Here is a 17,291-nt window from a genome sequence, read left to right as displayed (position 1 = left end):
AATGGATTTGGGCTGGAGTATCCTAAGTGCTCTACAGTTGCCATTTATGAAGTTTCTCACCTGGTCTACCTACTTCCTTGTACTCTCTCAACTCCCTGTCCCTCTCCAGCCCATCTCACTAGCACAGGAACTCAGCCAAGCTTCCTGTGGTTTTCTTGAGTTAGACACTGAGATGAATATTTCTTCATATTTCAGGTGCAAGTTCTCTTCTGTCGTCCTGAGTCCCCACTGTCAGGCCCCCTGTATGAGTGACACTTCGGTCTGCCATGGAACCTGGCCCTGCTCTGGCCTGGCTCCTGCTCCTGAGCCTGCTGGCCGATTGTCTGAAAGCCACTCAGTCCCGAGACTTCACAGTGAAAGATATTATCTACCTCCATCCTTCAAGTAAGACTCTGTTCTCTTCACTGCAGAAATGTCACTTTATCTCATATCAGAAGTGGGTTGAAAAATGGCCAGGAGAAGGCAGCACTCAACACAGGGGAAACCTCTGGTGATTTAATTGGGGGTGCACTAGTTAACAGAAGATGCTTTACGCTTTACCCTCACCTTTTCACAGGATGTCTGTTTTTTATTTTAAGGCAAATTATTAGGCTTGTTTCCTCTGTTTCCTTCACACGTACTGATTCTGAATACTGTCCCCTTTTACTCGTGCCAGCCCTCAGTCAGTTATCTAAGTGAACCGCCATATCCCAGGAGGAGGATTGTTTGTAAAAGATCAATCCTTTCTAGGTAAGATAATAGCTGGTCTTCCTCTCTGTGCATCTGATTTTCAGTTTCAGCATAATTATCTCCCACAACTTCCGATTCCCTGTGCCTTTTGGTTTCCTGTGTTTAGGAATTATCTAGGGAGTGTACAATAACGTAGATGTCTAGATCCCTGCCCTAGAGATTCTGATTTGCACATATCTCCATCTGTACCTGTGGATTTCTGTTCTCAGCAAGAATTTCAGGTCCTACTGCTGCAGATTTCTAAGGATCACACTTTGGGAAACAGCAGTTTAACTTTTTCTATTGATCTCCATCTCTGGATGTATCTTGTCTCTCTTATTTTTGTATGAATCCTCTTCTGTATTGTCCCTGACGTGGTGAGGGCTGGTTGTATTATGTATGTTCTGACCTTTAGGATTTGCCTCAAGGTACATTACTCTTTTAAAATGTTCTGCTCAGCAAATACTGTTTGAGTCAAGCTTTGTGGTAGGTATAAAGGCAAATAAAACGCAGTCCTTGCTTTTGAGGATCTTATGAGCTACGAAGTGGAGGTAGCCACTCTGGCCCCTTCGATCCTGCACGGTTAGTATATTTAATGTCCACGTGTTCTGGTTTAACCGAGAGGTGGTACCTGGAGTACACAGGGGTGAGAAGTCCACCTGACCTTGGCTCAGCAACTAGCTCAGCTGCTTCATAGCCTTTTGACTTGAAATAAATTTCCTAACTTTGTGAAGATTACATAAAACAATGCCTGTGAAGCACTCAGCACTGAGTGTGAGCTGTAGCAAATGCTCAGTCAGAGTTAGGGGAGTTTTTTAAAGCGCTATTTTCCGCATTTCTTTTTTTATTTTTTTTGGTGGCTGGCTGTTATAGGCATCAAACCCTGGACCTTGGTGGTATAATTTCTGCATTTCTAAAGTAGTAATATAATAGCATTATTTTATGGAGGAGAAATAATATCCATAAAGTACCAGGCCCATACCTAACAGGCAATCAAATGGTTGGTGTTTATGTTGTTCCTGTCATTGGCTTAGATACTAAACTGATGGTGCTAAAAATACACCATCCTTAATTTGTATAGCTCCAAATATACTTTTGATAGGCAGCAAATAATTTCTTTAGACTTATTGCCACTATACCCTCTCTTCAGTATTATCTGATGCCTACTGGCTAATTATATGACAAACTTAATCTGGCTGCTTGTTTTTGTAGAACTTCTTACTTGTAGACTTGTGCTGTTTCCTAGATTGCATTTTGTTCTTTTCTCCAAACAAGCATGCTTTATTATTATTATTATTATTATTAGACTTACTGAAGGAAAAACCTAAATGTCAGTCTCTTTGGGTTGATTGCTGTGGTTTTCAGCTTCTGTGGGTTTTTTTGTCAGCCTCTGTGACAAACTCTACAGTAATAACTGGGCCACAGAACAGTCCCACAGCAGACTTTCTCTGAGGGTGATTGTTCATACAGGGTGGAAAAGCAGAATTAGAGTGATAGGACTTCAGTGTACAAATAGGCACCATGTCAGCATCAGAGGTGTGGTGGGTCAATGCCTGAACTGAATAGGCTGCTATTTGGAGAGTCTTTGAAGGATGAGCTCTGCCAGGCCAGAGGGGAGGCACTTCTGCTTTTTTGAATTTGATGGAAAAGTTCTGCTTGTGTGACCTATATTAATTAAATACAGCCATGGACCGATTAGAAGGATCTCACCATATGTAAAGGATTGGTGGGATTTTCTGATATGATTTTGAAATACAGATGAAAGGTAGAAGATATTCCTGGATTATAAGTAGATGATTCACTAGCAGGTCTGGGCTGAGTTCTCTATAGAGTCTCCATAATGATGATGGAAAGCATAAATTCTTGTTGGATTGAAGCTTTCATGAATGGCTCCTACCTGAACAGAACTTTATTTATTCTGCCTACTTTAAATCGGAGTGAACTTCACATATCTCTGAACTATTTCAGAATTTAAGGTGTGTGTGTGTGTTTACACTTTGATTTTTAAGTGGAGTTGGCCCTCCACCCTTGAGCACTAGACCATGCTTGATGGAGTGATATCTCTACAAATAAGCAGGTTTCTGTTGAAAATAGACTATAAAAAATGTATGAGGGAAGTGTGGGATTAGTTTGACTTTGGATTATTTATGTAATCACCTCACTTTGTAGATGGAGTCACAAACAGCTTTCTGTGGGTCAGCAAATGAGCCAGATCCCATTAATGTTACACATGGCAGCTCAGAACCTGCCCAAAGTGAAATGTGGTAATGCCTCAGGTGTGAGAAGACACACGTGTTTTCTATACCAGACAAACATAAACTCATTTCTCATGGTCCAGGGACAACCATCATTGATAGTAACTAGGGTGAGATTGGAACCCAGGCTGGGAAAATTCAGTCTCTCATGACTAATCTCCTTTGCTGTCTGGTTCTCTTATCTTTGAAGTTTCTAAGCCTTTAAAAGAAATACACTTTATAGTTTTCAATTTAGGCACCATTCTCAGTAACATTCTTTCCTATAATTTGTATGTCGGGGTTTTTTTTCTTTTTTCATGTGAAAAATGATGAATTTCTTTCCAGCCTTGATTAAAATACCAAAGTCTGATAAAAACCTTTACAACATGAGTTAATATTAAGAGAAATGGAGCTACTTATTTGGTTGTCAGACTTCACACAAGATAGCAGAATTTAATGTACTAAGTAGCTGAAGACTATTCTTGGCCTCTGTTTCTTTCCTTAGAATAATATCCAATTTTCCTCTGGTTGTATGGTTTGAGTCTTAATCATGTACATGAAGAACTGTATCCCTGCAGGGGCTTGTTTATGTCCAGGTAGAGAGCCAACAAAGTTTATTCACAATCCTATACTCCTTAAGTCTTAGAGAGTAAAAGGACTTCTGGAAAGGTACCAGGAAATGCACTTCTATCAGAAACATACTCATATTAAAATTATACTGAAAATATTTTGTTGCCAAGTGGACTGAGAAGGAAGATGAATTTATTAGATTTTTAGAATGTTTGTTTGCATCCAGTTTCCGAAAACAATGGAAATTAATTTGGTAAGAATAGAAAAAAGTTTGGATGCATTATATATTAGCATACATTTCAAAACAAGTCTGTTCTTACCACGTTTTTTGGTAACTGAAGGGCTTTGTCCAGGCAAAAGTTCCAAGAGATGGAAACAAAGACTAAATCTTTTCCGATACCTTACAGATGAATTATCATTGGTTGAACTGTGGCTGACCATGAGAGTTAATGGACAGATTATTTTACAGGAAGTAACTGGGCACTTTGGTGTATCTTTTTTTCTTTACAATCACCTTCTCTTGAGGGACCAAGAACTTATGCCCTGAAATACAGAGTACTAAGCTTATTAACTCTGTGATCAAGAGCCAAATTAGATTCATTCACAGCTGGGGCCACAACAGTTTGAAACTGCTTTCTCTATAATGCTTTGAAGTAACAAAGAAGAAAATAGCACATCTCTTAGGAACCTCTTTCAGTCCTAAAAAAAAAAAAAAAAAAAAAAAAAGCCCAAAAAACCTCTTTATCAGATGCAGTATCAGTTAGCAAGTTACTGGAGACAAGTTGTCCATCTGTAGACCTTATTTCTGGCTAAATATTTTCACAGGGAAGAATTTAACCATTTATTTGGTACTATACTGTAATTAGCCATGTAAAGCTGAGTATGTTTGCAGAGATTTGTTACTAAACCGGGTGTAATTATTCACTGATCATTACTACCTGCCAAGACATTACTAAAAGTTTCTAAAAGCAAATATCGAACTGTAGTCATTGAGAACGTATACCGACATGGAGCTGTAGATTTAAAAATAAAACTCACCCAAACTGAGATCATTTGGTTAACTGCCAATGATGCATGCCAATACACTCATTCAGAGATAAATGATTTGAAGTAAAGCTTCATTTTGCTGCCATAGTATTTTAGCTCATACTTCTGTTTAAATTTTGATGTACTCTACTTTGCATTAATTCTAGAGTTCAGGCCTACTTATGTAGAAATGACAGTATTTAATTTAATATGTCACTAGTCTTGTGAAAGATCATTTTGAAAATTCTATTAAGTAATCCAAATTTGGGAACACTACAACTTACTAGTGTTAGTTTCTCAAGTTTGTTCTTGGAGCAGCTGGATCATCAATCTTCATTCAAAGTTCTTAATTTATCTCTTTGATGGGAAAGTTTCCAGGAATAACTAATTCAACATGCCAACTGAAAATTTTACTGGCTGCGGTGACAGACAAATAAAATTGGATGTTGTAGTGAATTAATCATGCAAACTGAAGTGCTACGGCTAGCTTGCAGTCATAAACCTTGGTGAATATGATGATTATTTTTTGAGAAATGCTGTTCTTTGACAAATGCTTTATATCTTTTTTTTTAAAAAACTCCCACTTTGATGGTTCCATTCAAATTTACAAGCTACTTTAAAGTTGTATCTTTTGGAGTTATCTCTATATTAAGTATTCTAAACTTCATAGTGAAACTATTTCTTGAAGTATCCAATTAGGACAATTCCCTAATATAAATATTTTATATGGTTTTTGTCATAATGGTATTTATAAAAATAAACTAATTAAAATGTCTGCAAGAAAACTGAATGCCTTTAGAATTTGAGAACCTCGTTTTTTTTTTTTTCCTTTAATTCTTCAGGCACGTTCTTACCTAAGTAGAATCTTTCAATTCAAATGTAACTCACTTGTCTAGGTGGTAGAATGTGAAGATATAAAAATTATTTGTTTGCGATTTCACAAAATAATCCTGTTTTATTATCATTATGTGATAGGAGAGCATTTTTCTCCATAGTGAAATTTCCTCCTGGGAGTGAAGTGGTTGGATGGCTGGGTATAAGCTGCTTTCCATCATTTTGTAAGATGATCCATGCAGTTTCCATCATTTTGTTTATGAATTAGAGTTTCCAGCTACTTGAGGGAACATAGAACTCTCAAACAGGCCCATGAAAAGGCCCAGTTACTTGTCTGTTTTAGGCAGTTTATGACTTTTGATCATGTTGCACACTGGATGTCACAGTCAGCTCTGTGAAATATTGCAAGCAAGTACATGGACGGACAGCTATTCTAGGCAAGGTGAAAATCAAAGTTATATCTGGCCCGTAATTCTAGCCTTAAGCTGCTGCCTCCTCCTTCATTTATTTTTGATAACAGATCTAATTGGTTTCATGTAGGCAAAGCAATTTACCCTGAGATGATTTTTTTCCGCCAGTGGGATATGGAGGCTCAGCCATCTGTGAGGAAGAACAGTTGGCTCCTGCAAATGAAGTGTTTTGAGTATTTTCAGCTTTCAAATAGGCCAGGTAATTTTACAAATTAAAATAAAAATGCACAAGTTTTGTTTATGAAAGGCAAACTTGAAGTAGCAAGGCAAGCAAATGACTAGAGCTAAGAATTAAAAGCACACCAGTGGAAAGGACAGAGAACAGCCTGGCCTGACGTTCCTTGTTATTCCTCGTCCCTGTGCTCACGGAAGGTCTTGGGAGTGCTGGCCACTCTCCAGAGCATGGTGCTCACGTCATGACTTCCCCCACCTGAGCTTAAAGGCAAAGAGTACAAGTACCTTGAGGACAGTCTCTTCAGAAGGTGGGAAGAGGCAACTCTGGGGTGGGGAGAGCAGGGAACAGATAGGAAGGGTTTTCTGGAATTTCTCACCCCTCAGGCTGGAGCTAATGGTGCATCCACATCTCCATGTCCCCTCAGCATTCGGCTCCTGTGGATGTTGGGCGTAGGTCTAAGAGGGCCCTTAGGAGGGTCAGTTCTGCACAGACAGCATGTATGTCAGCAATGAAGACTCTTCTCTTAGTTGATACTTATACCATCCCCAGGGATTCTTAACGGTGTCAGGTCTGACCAGAAAAAAATATCATATTGAACCAGAGAAATTGCTACTTAAAAAAAAAAATTGAAACATAGTTGATTGTACATATCTGTGGGGTACAGAGTTGAATATCAACACCTGTGTGCAATATGTGATACTCAAATCAGGATAATTAGTATATCCAACATATACAATGTAGTAGGTTTTGTGGCCCTTTACCAATTCTTTCCTTACTCCCACTTCCCACCTCTGGTAACCACAGTTCTCTTCTGGCCTTTTGAAAGTATTATTGTGATTGTTGTATATTTCTTTGTCTCTTTTTAAAATTTGTTTGTTTATTTTTTAACTCCCACTTATGAGTGAGGACATGCAGTATTTCTCTTTCTGTGCCTGGCTTATTCCACTTAACATAATTTTCTCTGAGTTCATCCATGGTGCTGCAAATGGCAGGATTTCATTCTTTTTTATGGCAGAGTAGTAGTCCTATTTTTTCCCATTAAATGATTCTATTTTTTATTAATTTTTATTTTATTTTTTAAATTAGTTAATTTTTTTATTGGTTATGAACATTCCTGAGATATAAAGCTGATTGTCACCACTCGTGCCCAAGATGTGATGGCCAGATCCATACTGGTAGCATGCCCATTACCACAAATTGAGATTATAACCCATATCCCCACCCAATAGTCCCTGACCTCCCTCCCCATTCCCCATTCCTCCACTCCACTTTGTATCCCTAGGTATGCTCTCTCCCTCTGCAAGTCCAATGCACCACTGTGGTCTTTCTTTCCTTTTTTCTCTCTTAGGTCCCACTTATGAGTGAGTAAATGTGGTATTTATCCCTTTATGCTTTGCTTATTTCACTCAACATAAGTTCTCCAAGTTCATCCATGTTGTTGTAAATGGGAGAATTTCATTCTTTTTTATGGCAGAGTAGTATTCCGTTGTGTATGTATCCCATATTTTCCTTATCTAATTGTCCATTGATGGACATTTAAGTTGGCTCCATATCTTGGCTATTGTGAACAGAGCTGTGATGAACATGGGAGTGCAGGTATCCCTTTGGATATATACCCAGAAATGGGATTGCTGGATTGTATGGAGGATCTATCTGTAGTTGTTTGAGAAACCTCCATACTGTTTTACATAGTAGTTGTACTAATTTACAGTCCCACGAACAGTGTACGAGCTTTCCCTTCTCTCCACAACCTCACCAGCATGTTATTCACTGTCTTTTTGATTATAGACAGTCTAATTGGGGTGAAGTGATATCTCAATGTGGTTTTAATTTTCATTTCCCTGATGACTAGTTATGTTGAGCATTTTTCCATGTACCTGTTGGCCATTTGTATGTCTTCTTTTGAAAAATGTCTATTCAGCTCCTTTGCCCATTTTTTTTTTATCAGGTTATTTGTTTTTTTTTACTGTGTGTTTGAGTTCCTTGGGTATTATGGATATTAATCCCTTGTCAGATTCACAGTTAGCAAAAATTTTCTCCCACTCTGCAGTTTGTAGTTTCACTCTGTTGATTGTTTCCTTTGCTGTGCAGAAGGTTTTTAGTGTGATATAGTCCCATTTGTTTATTTTTTCTTTTGTTGCTTGTGCTTTCAGGTTCATGTTCAGAAAGTCTGCCCTGACCTAGTTCCTGAAGTGTTTCACCTATATTTTCCCTTAGTAATTTTAAAGTTTCAGGTCTCATACTTAAGTCTTTAATCCATTTTAAGTTGATTTTAATATATGGTGAGAGATGCATGTCTAGTTTAATTCTTGTGCATATGGATGTCCAATGTTCCCAGCACCACTTATTGAAGAGGCATTCTTTTCCCCAATGAAGTTTTTTTGTTGCGTTTGTCAACTATCAGATGGCTGTAAGCCTCAGGGGTGATTTCTGCGTTCTCTATTCTGCTCCACTGGTCTGAGTGTCTATTTTTACGCTAGTACTATGCTGTTTTTGTTACTATACCTTTGTAGTGTAATTTGAAGTCAGATAGTGTTATGCCTCTGGCTTTATTTTTTACTTTTTTGCTCAGGATTGCTTTGGCTATTTGGGGTCTTTTATTGTTCCATATGGATGTTAAGATTGTTTTTTCCATTTCTGTGAAGAATGTCATTGGTATTTTGATGGGTATTGCACTGAATCTGTAGATTGCTTTGGGTAGTATAGACATTTTCACAATGTTAATTCTTCCAATCCAAGAGCATGGAATGTCTTTCCATCTTTTTGTATCTTCTTTAATTTTTTTCAGTAGTGGTTTGTAGTTCTCATTGTAGAGATCTTTCACCTCCTTGGTTAAATTGATTCCTAGGTATTTTATTTTTGTGACTGTTGTAAATGGGCTTACTTTCTTGATTTCTCTTTCTGTTAGTTCATTATTGGAGAATATAAAATGCAACTGATTTGGGGGCATTTATTTTGTATCCTGCAATGTTACTGAAATTTTTAGCCAGCTCTAGGAGTTTTTTGATAGATTCTTTAGGTTTTTCTATATACAGTATCATGTCATCTGCAAATAGGGACAGTTTGACTTCATCTTTTCCAATCTGGATGCCCTTTATTTCTTTCTCTTGCCTATTTGCTTTGGCTAGTACTTCCAGTACTGTGTTAAATAGAAGTGGTGAGAGTGGGCATCCTTATCTTGTTCCTGTTCTTAAAGGAAAAGCCCTCAGATTTTCCCCATTCAGAATAATACTGGTGGTAGGCTTGTCATAGATGGCTTTTATTGTGTTGAGATACTTTCCTTCTATACCCAATTTGTTGAGAGTCTTTATCATGAAGGGATGTTGAATTTTGTCAAATGCTTTTTCATCATCTTTTAAGATAATCATATGGTTTTTGTTTTTAAAAAACTTTTTACTATGAAAAATTTAATACATGTACAATAAATCCAGCTATAGCAATCAACAACCCATGGCCAATCTCATTTGTAGCTCCCACACTTTCTTCCTTCCCCTGGATTAATTTGAGTAAATGCTAGTATCATAGCATTCATCCATGTATATTTCAGTATGTATCTCTAAAAGAACTGTTTTATAAAAGACATAACTGCAGTTTATAATTCACATTTTAAAAATCAATCATAATTCCTTAATATAATCAAACATTAAACATGTTTAAATTTCTCTAATTCTTCTCTCCTCCTCCTCCTCCTTTTTTTCTTACAATTGATTTGTTTACATCAGGATCCAAACAAGTTCTGCTTGTTATATTGGTTGCTGTGTCAGCTGTCTCTTAAGTTTCTTTTAGTCTCTGGATTCCCCCTTCATCTAATTTTTCCCCCTTGACCCCATAATGTTTCCCAAGGTCTGGGTTTGCTGGCTCCATCCTAGTAGTGTCATATAACATGTTCCACTGTCCCCTGCATTTCTTGATGACTGGTTGCTGGATCTTGAGGCTTGGTCTCACTCAGGTTAGATTTGGCTTCAGAGGTATATGTTCTTACTGCAGGAGGCTCATTATGTCTGATCGTCTCTCTGTGACATTAACAGTCATTGATGACCGCTTTCTAGATCCATTATTTTAATAGGGGGTTGCAAAATATCATATTCTAATTATTTCATTCTCTCTTTATTTACTAGCTGGGTTATTTCAAGAAACAGAAATGTTTCCTCCTTAGCTGTTTATGGTTACTCTGAGGAACAATTCATATAGGAAATACAGAATAAATGCTTGACTCTTCCCTTTTACTTACTAGTTTTACAAAAATAAATTGTTTCTCTGTCATCTTCCAAAGAGACTGAGTTTGTTTGGTTTTGTTTCATTGTCTTTATGTTTTTTTGTGGTGGTAAGATTTAGTTTCTTTCTCTTTCTTGTTTGCATTTTTGTTCTACCAGTGGGTTTTGTTCTTTCTTGTGTGTTCATGGTAGTGATTATCAGTTTTCAGATTCCAAATGCAGGATTCCCTTGAAAATTTCTTGCAGGGCTGGCTGTGTGGTGGCAAACTCCTGCAGTTTTCGTTTGTCTGGAAAATACACTATTTCTCCCTCATTTCTGAAGGAGAGCCTTGCTGGGTATAGTATTTTTGGCTGGCAGTTTTTTTCTTTTAGCATTTTGAATATATCATCCCATTTTCTTCTGGCCTGTAGAGATTCTGTTGAGAAGTGTCCTGTTAGTCCAGTAGGGGCTCCCTTACAGGTGACTTGATGCTTTTCTCTTGCTTCTTTTAAGATTCTTACTTTGTCTTTCAGCTTTGCCAGTTTATCTATAATGTGTCGTGCAGAGGATATTTTTGGGTTTAATCTGTTTGGGGATCTTTGAGCTTCCTGGATCTGAAGGTCTGTATCTCTCCCTGTACTTGGGAAGTTTTCTGTTACTATTTCATTGAATAGGTTTTCTCTACCTTTTCCTTTCTGCCCCTCCTTCTGGAACACCTGTGATTTGAATGTTTGTGCACTTAAGGTTGTCTGCTTGCTCTGTTAGATTTTCCTCATTTTTAAAAATTATTTTTTCCTTTTTTTTTGTTCACCTGGGTTATTTCAAAAAGATTATCTTCAAGATCAGAAATTCTTTCTTCTGTTTATTCTAGCCTGCTGTTAAGCTCTTGGTTGTGTTTTTATTTCATTGAGTGAATCTTTCAGTTCATGAGTTCTGCTGCATTCTTTTGTAAGGTATTAATTTCTTTGTAAATTTCCTCCTTCAAATCCTGGATAGTTGTTCTCAGTTTATCGTGTCTTCTAACTGCGTCTTCTTGTATCTCATTGAGGTTCCTTATGATTTTTACACAGAATTCCTTTTCAGTCATTTCAAGGGTTTCCTGCTCTATGGGGTGTGGTTCTTGAGAGTTATTGTATTCTTTCTGTGGACTCATATTTCTTGTTTTTTTTTTTTGTATTTCTAGTATCTCTATGTTGATGTCTGGTCATCTGGTGGAGCAGTTGCTTCTTCTATTACTCTCCTGTGGACTCTGCTGCTGACCTTCTTTGTGTCAGTATAGTCAAGTGGTCGATGGTCCACCTACACAGTGGCAGTGGCTGCTGTGCTTGCTGCCATGATAGAAAGCCACCCTGTTGTGATGGCTTTGGTGGGCTACCCACATGGCAGTAGTGGCTCTGGTGGCAGCAGACTGCTCACATGACAATGATGGCTGCCTGGGTGGTGCCAACGACTGTAGCAGTGGTGGTTGCAGGAGCCGCCTACTTGGTTGTGGTGTTCACAGCAGTGGCTCGTGTAGCTATGGTGTCTATGGTGGCAGTGGGGTTACCTGGTGTTGGTGGCAGTGGCGTTGGTGGCTCCTACTGCCTTCCTGGTGTGGCAATATCCTTGGCAACAGTGGAGTTACCTCATGGGGGTGGCAGAAGTGCAGGTGGCTCCAACTGCCTCCCTTGCATCTGCAGTGCCTGCAGCGACAGCAGGGTTGCCTCATTGGGGCAGCAGCAGTGCCAGCAGCTGCAACTACCTTCCTTGTGTCTGTGGTGTCCTTGATGACAGTGGGGTTACCTCTTGGTGGCTGCAGCCATCTCTCTTACATTTATGGTGTCATTGGTAGCAGCGAGGTGAACTCACAGTGGTGGCAGTGACAGTGGAGGTTGCAGCCACTTCCCTTGCATCTGTGGAGTGTGTGGCTGCGGCCTCCCACAGGATGGCTGCTCTGCAGAGAGCTGCCCTGCAGTGGGTGCTGGGGTTGGACAATTGCTGTGGCAGCTGTGGTGGTGGTGGTTGGCCTGTTGGGTGGAATATACACTGGGCACTTCTAGTCTGCCCTATTTCCAGAAGCCCGACTTTTGTGGATCAAAATGGTCAAACATCAGGGAATTTTTAATCATCCACCCTAATATTTATATTTACATAGTGACATGTTTATATCAGTTGACATACAGAGTAAATTATTGGAAATCTAGAAAATGCTTTTTTATTTCATTTGTATTGTTATTTATGCATATTTATGGGATACAGAATTGATTATCAGTATTTGTGTACAGTACATGATGATCAAATCAATATTATTAGCAAGTTCATCATTACAAATTATAATTACTTTTTGTGTCCCTTGCCCAGTTACTCTCTATCTCCCCTCTCCCTCCCTTTTTCCTACCTCTAGTAACTATAGGTCTGTTCTCTCCTTCTGAAAGTTCAACATTTGATTATGGTCTTTCCTTTTATCTGCTTTTTAAATCCTACTTATGAGTGAGGACATACGGTGTTTCTCTTTCTGTGCCTGGCTTATTTCGCTTAACATATTTTCTCCCAGCTCATCCATGTTGCCGTGAATGGCAGAATTGCATCATTCTTTCTTGTGGATGAGTAGTATGCCATTGTGTATATACACCACATTTTCCTTATCCAGTCATCTGTTCATGGACATTTAGGTTGGTTCCATATCTTGGCCATTGTAAGTAGAGCTGCAATGAACATGGGAGTGCAGGTACCCCTTCAACATGATTTCCATTCCTTTGGGTATATACCCAGAACAGGGATTGTTGGATCATACGGTAGTTCTAGCTGAAGCAGTTTGAGAAACTTCCATACTGTCTTACATTATGGCTGTGCTAATTTACAGTTCCACCAACAGTGTAGAAGAGTTCCCCTTTCTTCTAGTTTTATAGTTTCAGGTCTTATACTCAAGTCTTTAATCCATTTTGAGTTGATTTTGGTCTATGGCAAGAGGGATGGGTCTAGTTTCATTCTTCTAAATGTGGATATCCAGTTTTTCCAGCACCATTTACTGAAAATAGAATGCTTTTTGTTTTAATTGAAATTTATATTGAGATAAAATTGTAGTTTCAGATATGATTGTAAGAAATATTAGAGAGAGAGGCTGGTCGGTTAGCTCAGTTAGTTAGGGCATGGCCTTATAACATGGGTTTGGATCCCCATACTGGCCAGTGACGAAAAGAAGAAAGGAAATATTGCAGAGAGATTCCGTGTACCCTTTAAATTTTGGGTATTTTCCAAAATGTAAAAAAAAAAAAAAAAAAGCTATAGAATAATATGACATTTAGAAATATTTTGAAAAGCTATGGAAAAATTTTGACATTTGAAATATTTTGAAAAGCTATAGAATAATATGACAACCAGGATATTGATATTGATACAATCAATCCACCAATCTTATTCAGATTTCCTCAGTTTTACTTGTATTCATTTATGTGTGTGTGTGTTTAGTTCAACACAATTTCATCGCAGTCGTAGGTTGGTGTATCCTCCACCGCAGTCTAGCCACCCAACAGTTTCAATAACACAGAGATGCCTCCCGTTGTCTTCACAGCTACTCTCCTCCAAACCTCCCACCCCCCACCACTGCCATCCCTAACCCATGGCAATCTGTACTTCATTTCTAAAATTTTGTATTTCAAAAATTATATAAATTATATACAAAAGTTTTTTGTACAAATTATACAAAATTATATAAATGTAACCAAGTAGTATGTAACTTTTGGGGATTGGCTTATTTCACTCACAATAATTCCCTAGAAATCCACTCAAGTTGTTGAATGTATTAATAGCTCATTCCTCTTTATTGCTGATCAGTATTCCACAGTGGTACATCTTCATGTACCACTAGTATTCCATCAATGTACCACAGTTTGTGTAACCATTCACCCAGTGAAGGACATCTGGGTTGTTTCCAGTTTTTGGCTTTACAAATAAAGTTGTTGTGGACACTTATGTGCAAGTTTTTGTATGAATGTAAAGGTTCATTTCTCGGAGACATGTGCAAGAATGCAATTACTGGGTCATATGGTAGTTACATGTTTTATTTTTTAAGAAACTGCCAAATTGTCTTGAACATCTGTTGAAAAGTTGAAGATGTCTAACTTCATAGGATTCTGTGCTCAGTCTAAAAAAGAAATGTTTTTCTCTCGATCCTTTTTGTAGCCACACCATATCCTGGTGGATTTAAGTGTTTCACATGTGAAAAAGCAGCAGACAATTATGAATGTAACCGATGGGCTCCGGACATCTACTGCCCTCGAGGTAAATTCTCAATATTAACATTGTGGTCCTTAGAGCTGTCTAGGAATGAACAGCCCTGGACTTTGATGTATGCTTGCAATCTCAACTGCTTCTCTTGTCTAAGGCTATTAGTAGATCTTTTATGCCACACCAATAACTTATCATCAAAGACTCTCAGAGACATAAGCTGATCTATAAGATTGTCCCTTTTCCTAGGAAGCATCTTTGGAGCTCCACAGAAGGTAAGTGATACTATCCCCACCCCTAACCCCAGCCAAATGAAGAACAAGAAGAGAATAACCAGTTTGTTTGCTACTCTTTGAAGGATTAGTCATTGCACATTAATCTCTTTCATGTGAAGTATGAATCAGTGCTCATATAAAGATTCCATTTATCATGCATCCTGCCAGAGACTTCTATCCTTAGACTGCATGAAAGCTAGAATTCTAAATGTAGTCATTGCACAAATAAAAAAAAAACAGCTTTCTTGATAAGTTCTCTTTGAAGGATGAGATGGACACTCAATTGAAGCATAAAATTTTGACCCAAGGACCATTTCAAAATGAAGACGACCCTTCATCTTCATATACTCATATCTCTTTTATTCTACCAAAATACAAAAAGATGGTTATATTTGGCTATGAGTCATTGTTAATTTGCTGTTTTATTTTTAGAAGAAAGTTAGTTATTTGGTGGTGGGGGGTGTTGAGGATGGGGCATTTTATTGACAAATGTTCGACTGCATAGTTAGATGGGCTTTGCTGCTGATCTCAATCAGTTGTTAAAATGATTGAACACACCAACACCAAATCCGTTATTTTTCAACGTTATGCAAGAGTTCTCATACTCAACCCAGTGAATGATACTCTGTTTCTCATGGAGGATTGGAAATTGGGAGAACATGGAAACCAAAACTTAGAAGACAGATGTCAACTACTAAAGCCAGTACTATTTAACACATGAGTCTCCATCTAGGCTGCCCAGTAGGTATACCTGTGGAACTTTCCCAAATCACTGAAGCATATGCCCTGCCTAGATCAGTGGCTCTCAATCTCCAGTCTCATCATTATTCCCTAAAGAACTTACTAAAACAAATTTCTCCTACCACCCTCATCCCCCACCCAACTTAAGTTTCTGGTTCAATAGGTCCAAGATAGGGTCCGAGAATTTGCATTTCTAAAGAGTTACCAGGTGTTGATGAATTAAGAACCTCTACACAAATTGAACCAGCATTTCTGAGATTAGGATCCTGCACTGGTATTTTTAAATATCCCAGTTGATTCTAATGAACAGTAGGGGTCAAGAACCACTGGGAGCTACTCTATCCATTCATAGAAAGGGAAACGTAGTGTTGTCATTTCTAGATTCCTCTTGTTTACTTTTAGGTAAAGATGTTGATGGGGTCCCAAAAGACCACAGGGAATACAAAAACATGGAAACCCTAAAGATTGGCTCAATCACAAGCTAGATATTCAGCCATCTTGGCAATCAAAGATTAGTCCTTACCCTGTTGCCCTCTACAGTCACTGCTCATTTCCAAGCGGGTCACTTTTTTCTAACATTACCACTGCAGAATGAACATTTGTGTAACTTTCTAATGGACCTGGTTAAATCACTGCTTCTCACGTGGCTGCACATTGAAATCATCTGGTGAATTTTTGAACACTGATAGCTGGGTCTATTCCCAGAGATTTATACTTAAGTGATACAGAGTGTGGCTGGATGTAAGTATTTTTAAAAGTTCTTCAGTTAATTCTAATATGCAGCAAAATTTGAGAAGCATTGTCAGCAGTGACTCTGGACAAAAGCAATGATTTTCTTGTATATCTAGTAACCTTTGGGCTGGTTTTGCTGGGACAAAGCTGGCCAATTAGCTTTTGAAACTGTTGTCACTGGTCTAGAGCTAGTGTATAGGAAAAGAATCTGTCCATTTGTGCTACTGTAACAAAATTCTTCAAACTGGGTAATTATAAACAACAGAAATTTATTTCTCACATGTATGGAGGCCGGGAAGTCGGAGATCAAGGCACCAGCAGTTCTAATGAGAGCCTGGTCTTTCTCCTTCCAAGATGGCACCTTGTTGCTGTGTTCTCTGAAGGGGAGGAACACTGTGTTCTCACACAGTTGAAGGGAAGGAAACGAGCTCACTCTCGCAAACCTTTGGGAGGGCCCTAATCCCGTCCATGGGAGCTCTGCCCCCATCACTTCATCACCTTTTAAACACCCCATCTCTTGATACCGTCACATTGGGATTAAGTTTCAACATATGTATTTTGAGGGGCCATAGCAAGTGTAACTATGTCTCTCTTAGTGTTGACTTAACTCTGAGGCACCTTAGATGCATCGGAAAAGGAGAGAAAGAACCTGGTGTTCTCTGCATGTTTGAGGCGGTGTTTCCTAGAAGCCCCGTCCAAGTCTGACGGTATGCAGGTATCCCTGTTACAAAGAAAAAACAGGTGACCAGAAGCACTCTGTCTGAATGCCTCTCAGGGAAAAGAAGTAGTTCCATCTTAATGCTTTCTTTTGATTTCAAAATCTATTTTTTTTCAAAATACACGTACCTAAAAGCGTCACAAAGTGGTCTTTTTTTAAAAAATTTTTTAATTTTTATTTATTTTTTAATTTTTTAATTTTTTTATTTTGTCAATATACAATGTAGTTGATTATTATGTCCCATCACCGAAACCTCCCTCCCTCCTCCCTCTCCCCCCTCCCACCCAAGCATGTCCTTTCCATTTGCTTGTTGTAGGAACTTCAAAAAAAAAATTGTAGTTGTTATATCTTCCTCTCCCCCCTCCCCGGTTCTTTTTTTGTGTGTGTGTGTGTGTGTGTGTGTGTGTG

General features: G+C 38.4%; 1 protein-coding gene across 1 annotated transcript in view; it reads left to right on the top strand.

Moving 5' to 3' along the window:
• Positions 1-202: 202 nt before the first annotated feature.
• Positions 203-17,291, top strand: part of LYPD6 (LY6/PLAUR domain containing 6) — a 40,121-nt gene continuing 23,032 nt past the window's right edge. The window contains exons 1-2 of the mRNA XM_008590403.1: positions 203-384; positions 14,373-14,471. Of these exons, the coding sequence (XP_008588625.1) occupies positions 267-384; positions 14,373-14,471 (217 nt within the window). The 5' untranslated portion in view covers positions 203-266. The remainder of the gene's footprint in view (positions 385-14,372; positions 14,472-17,291) is intronic.

Source organism: Galeopterus variegatus, unplaced genomic scaffold (genome assembly GCF_000696425.1).
Source record: "Galeopterus variegatus unplaced genomic scaffold, G_variegatus-3.0.2 Scaffold6062, whole genome shotgun sequence".
Taxonomy (NCBI): Eukaryota; Metazoa; Chordata; class Mammalia; order Dermoptera; family Cynocephalidae; genus Galeopterus; species Galeopterus variegatus.
This window is presented reverse-complemented; position numbering and strand designations above follow the sequence as displayed.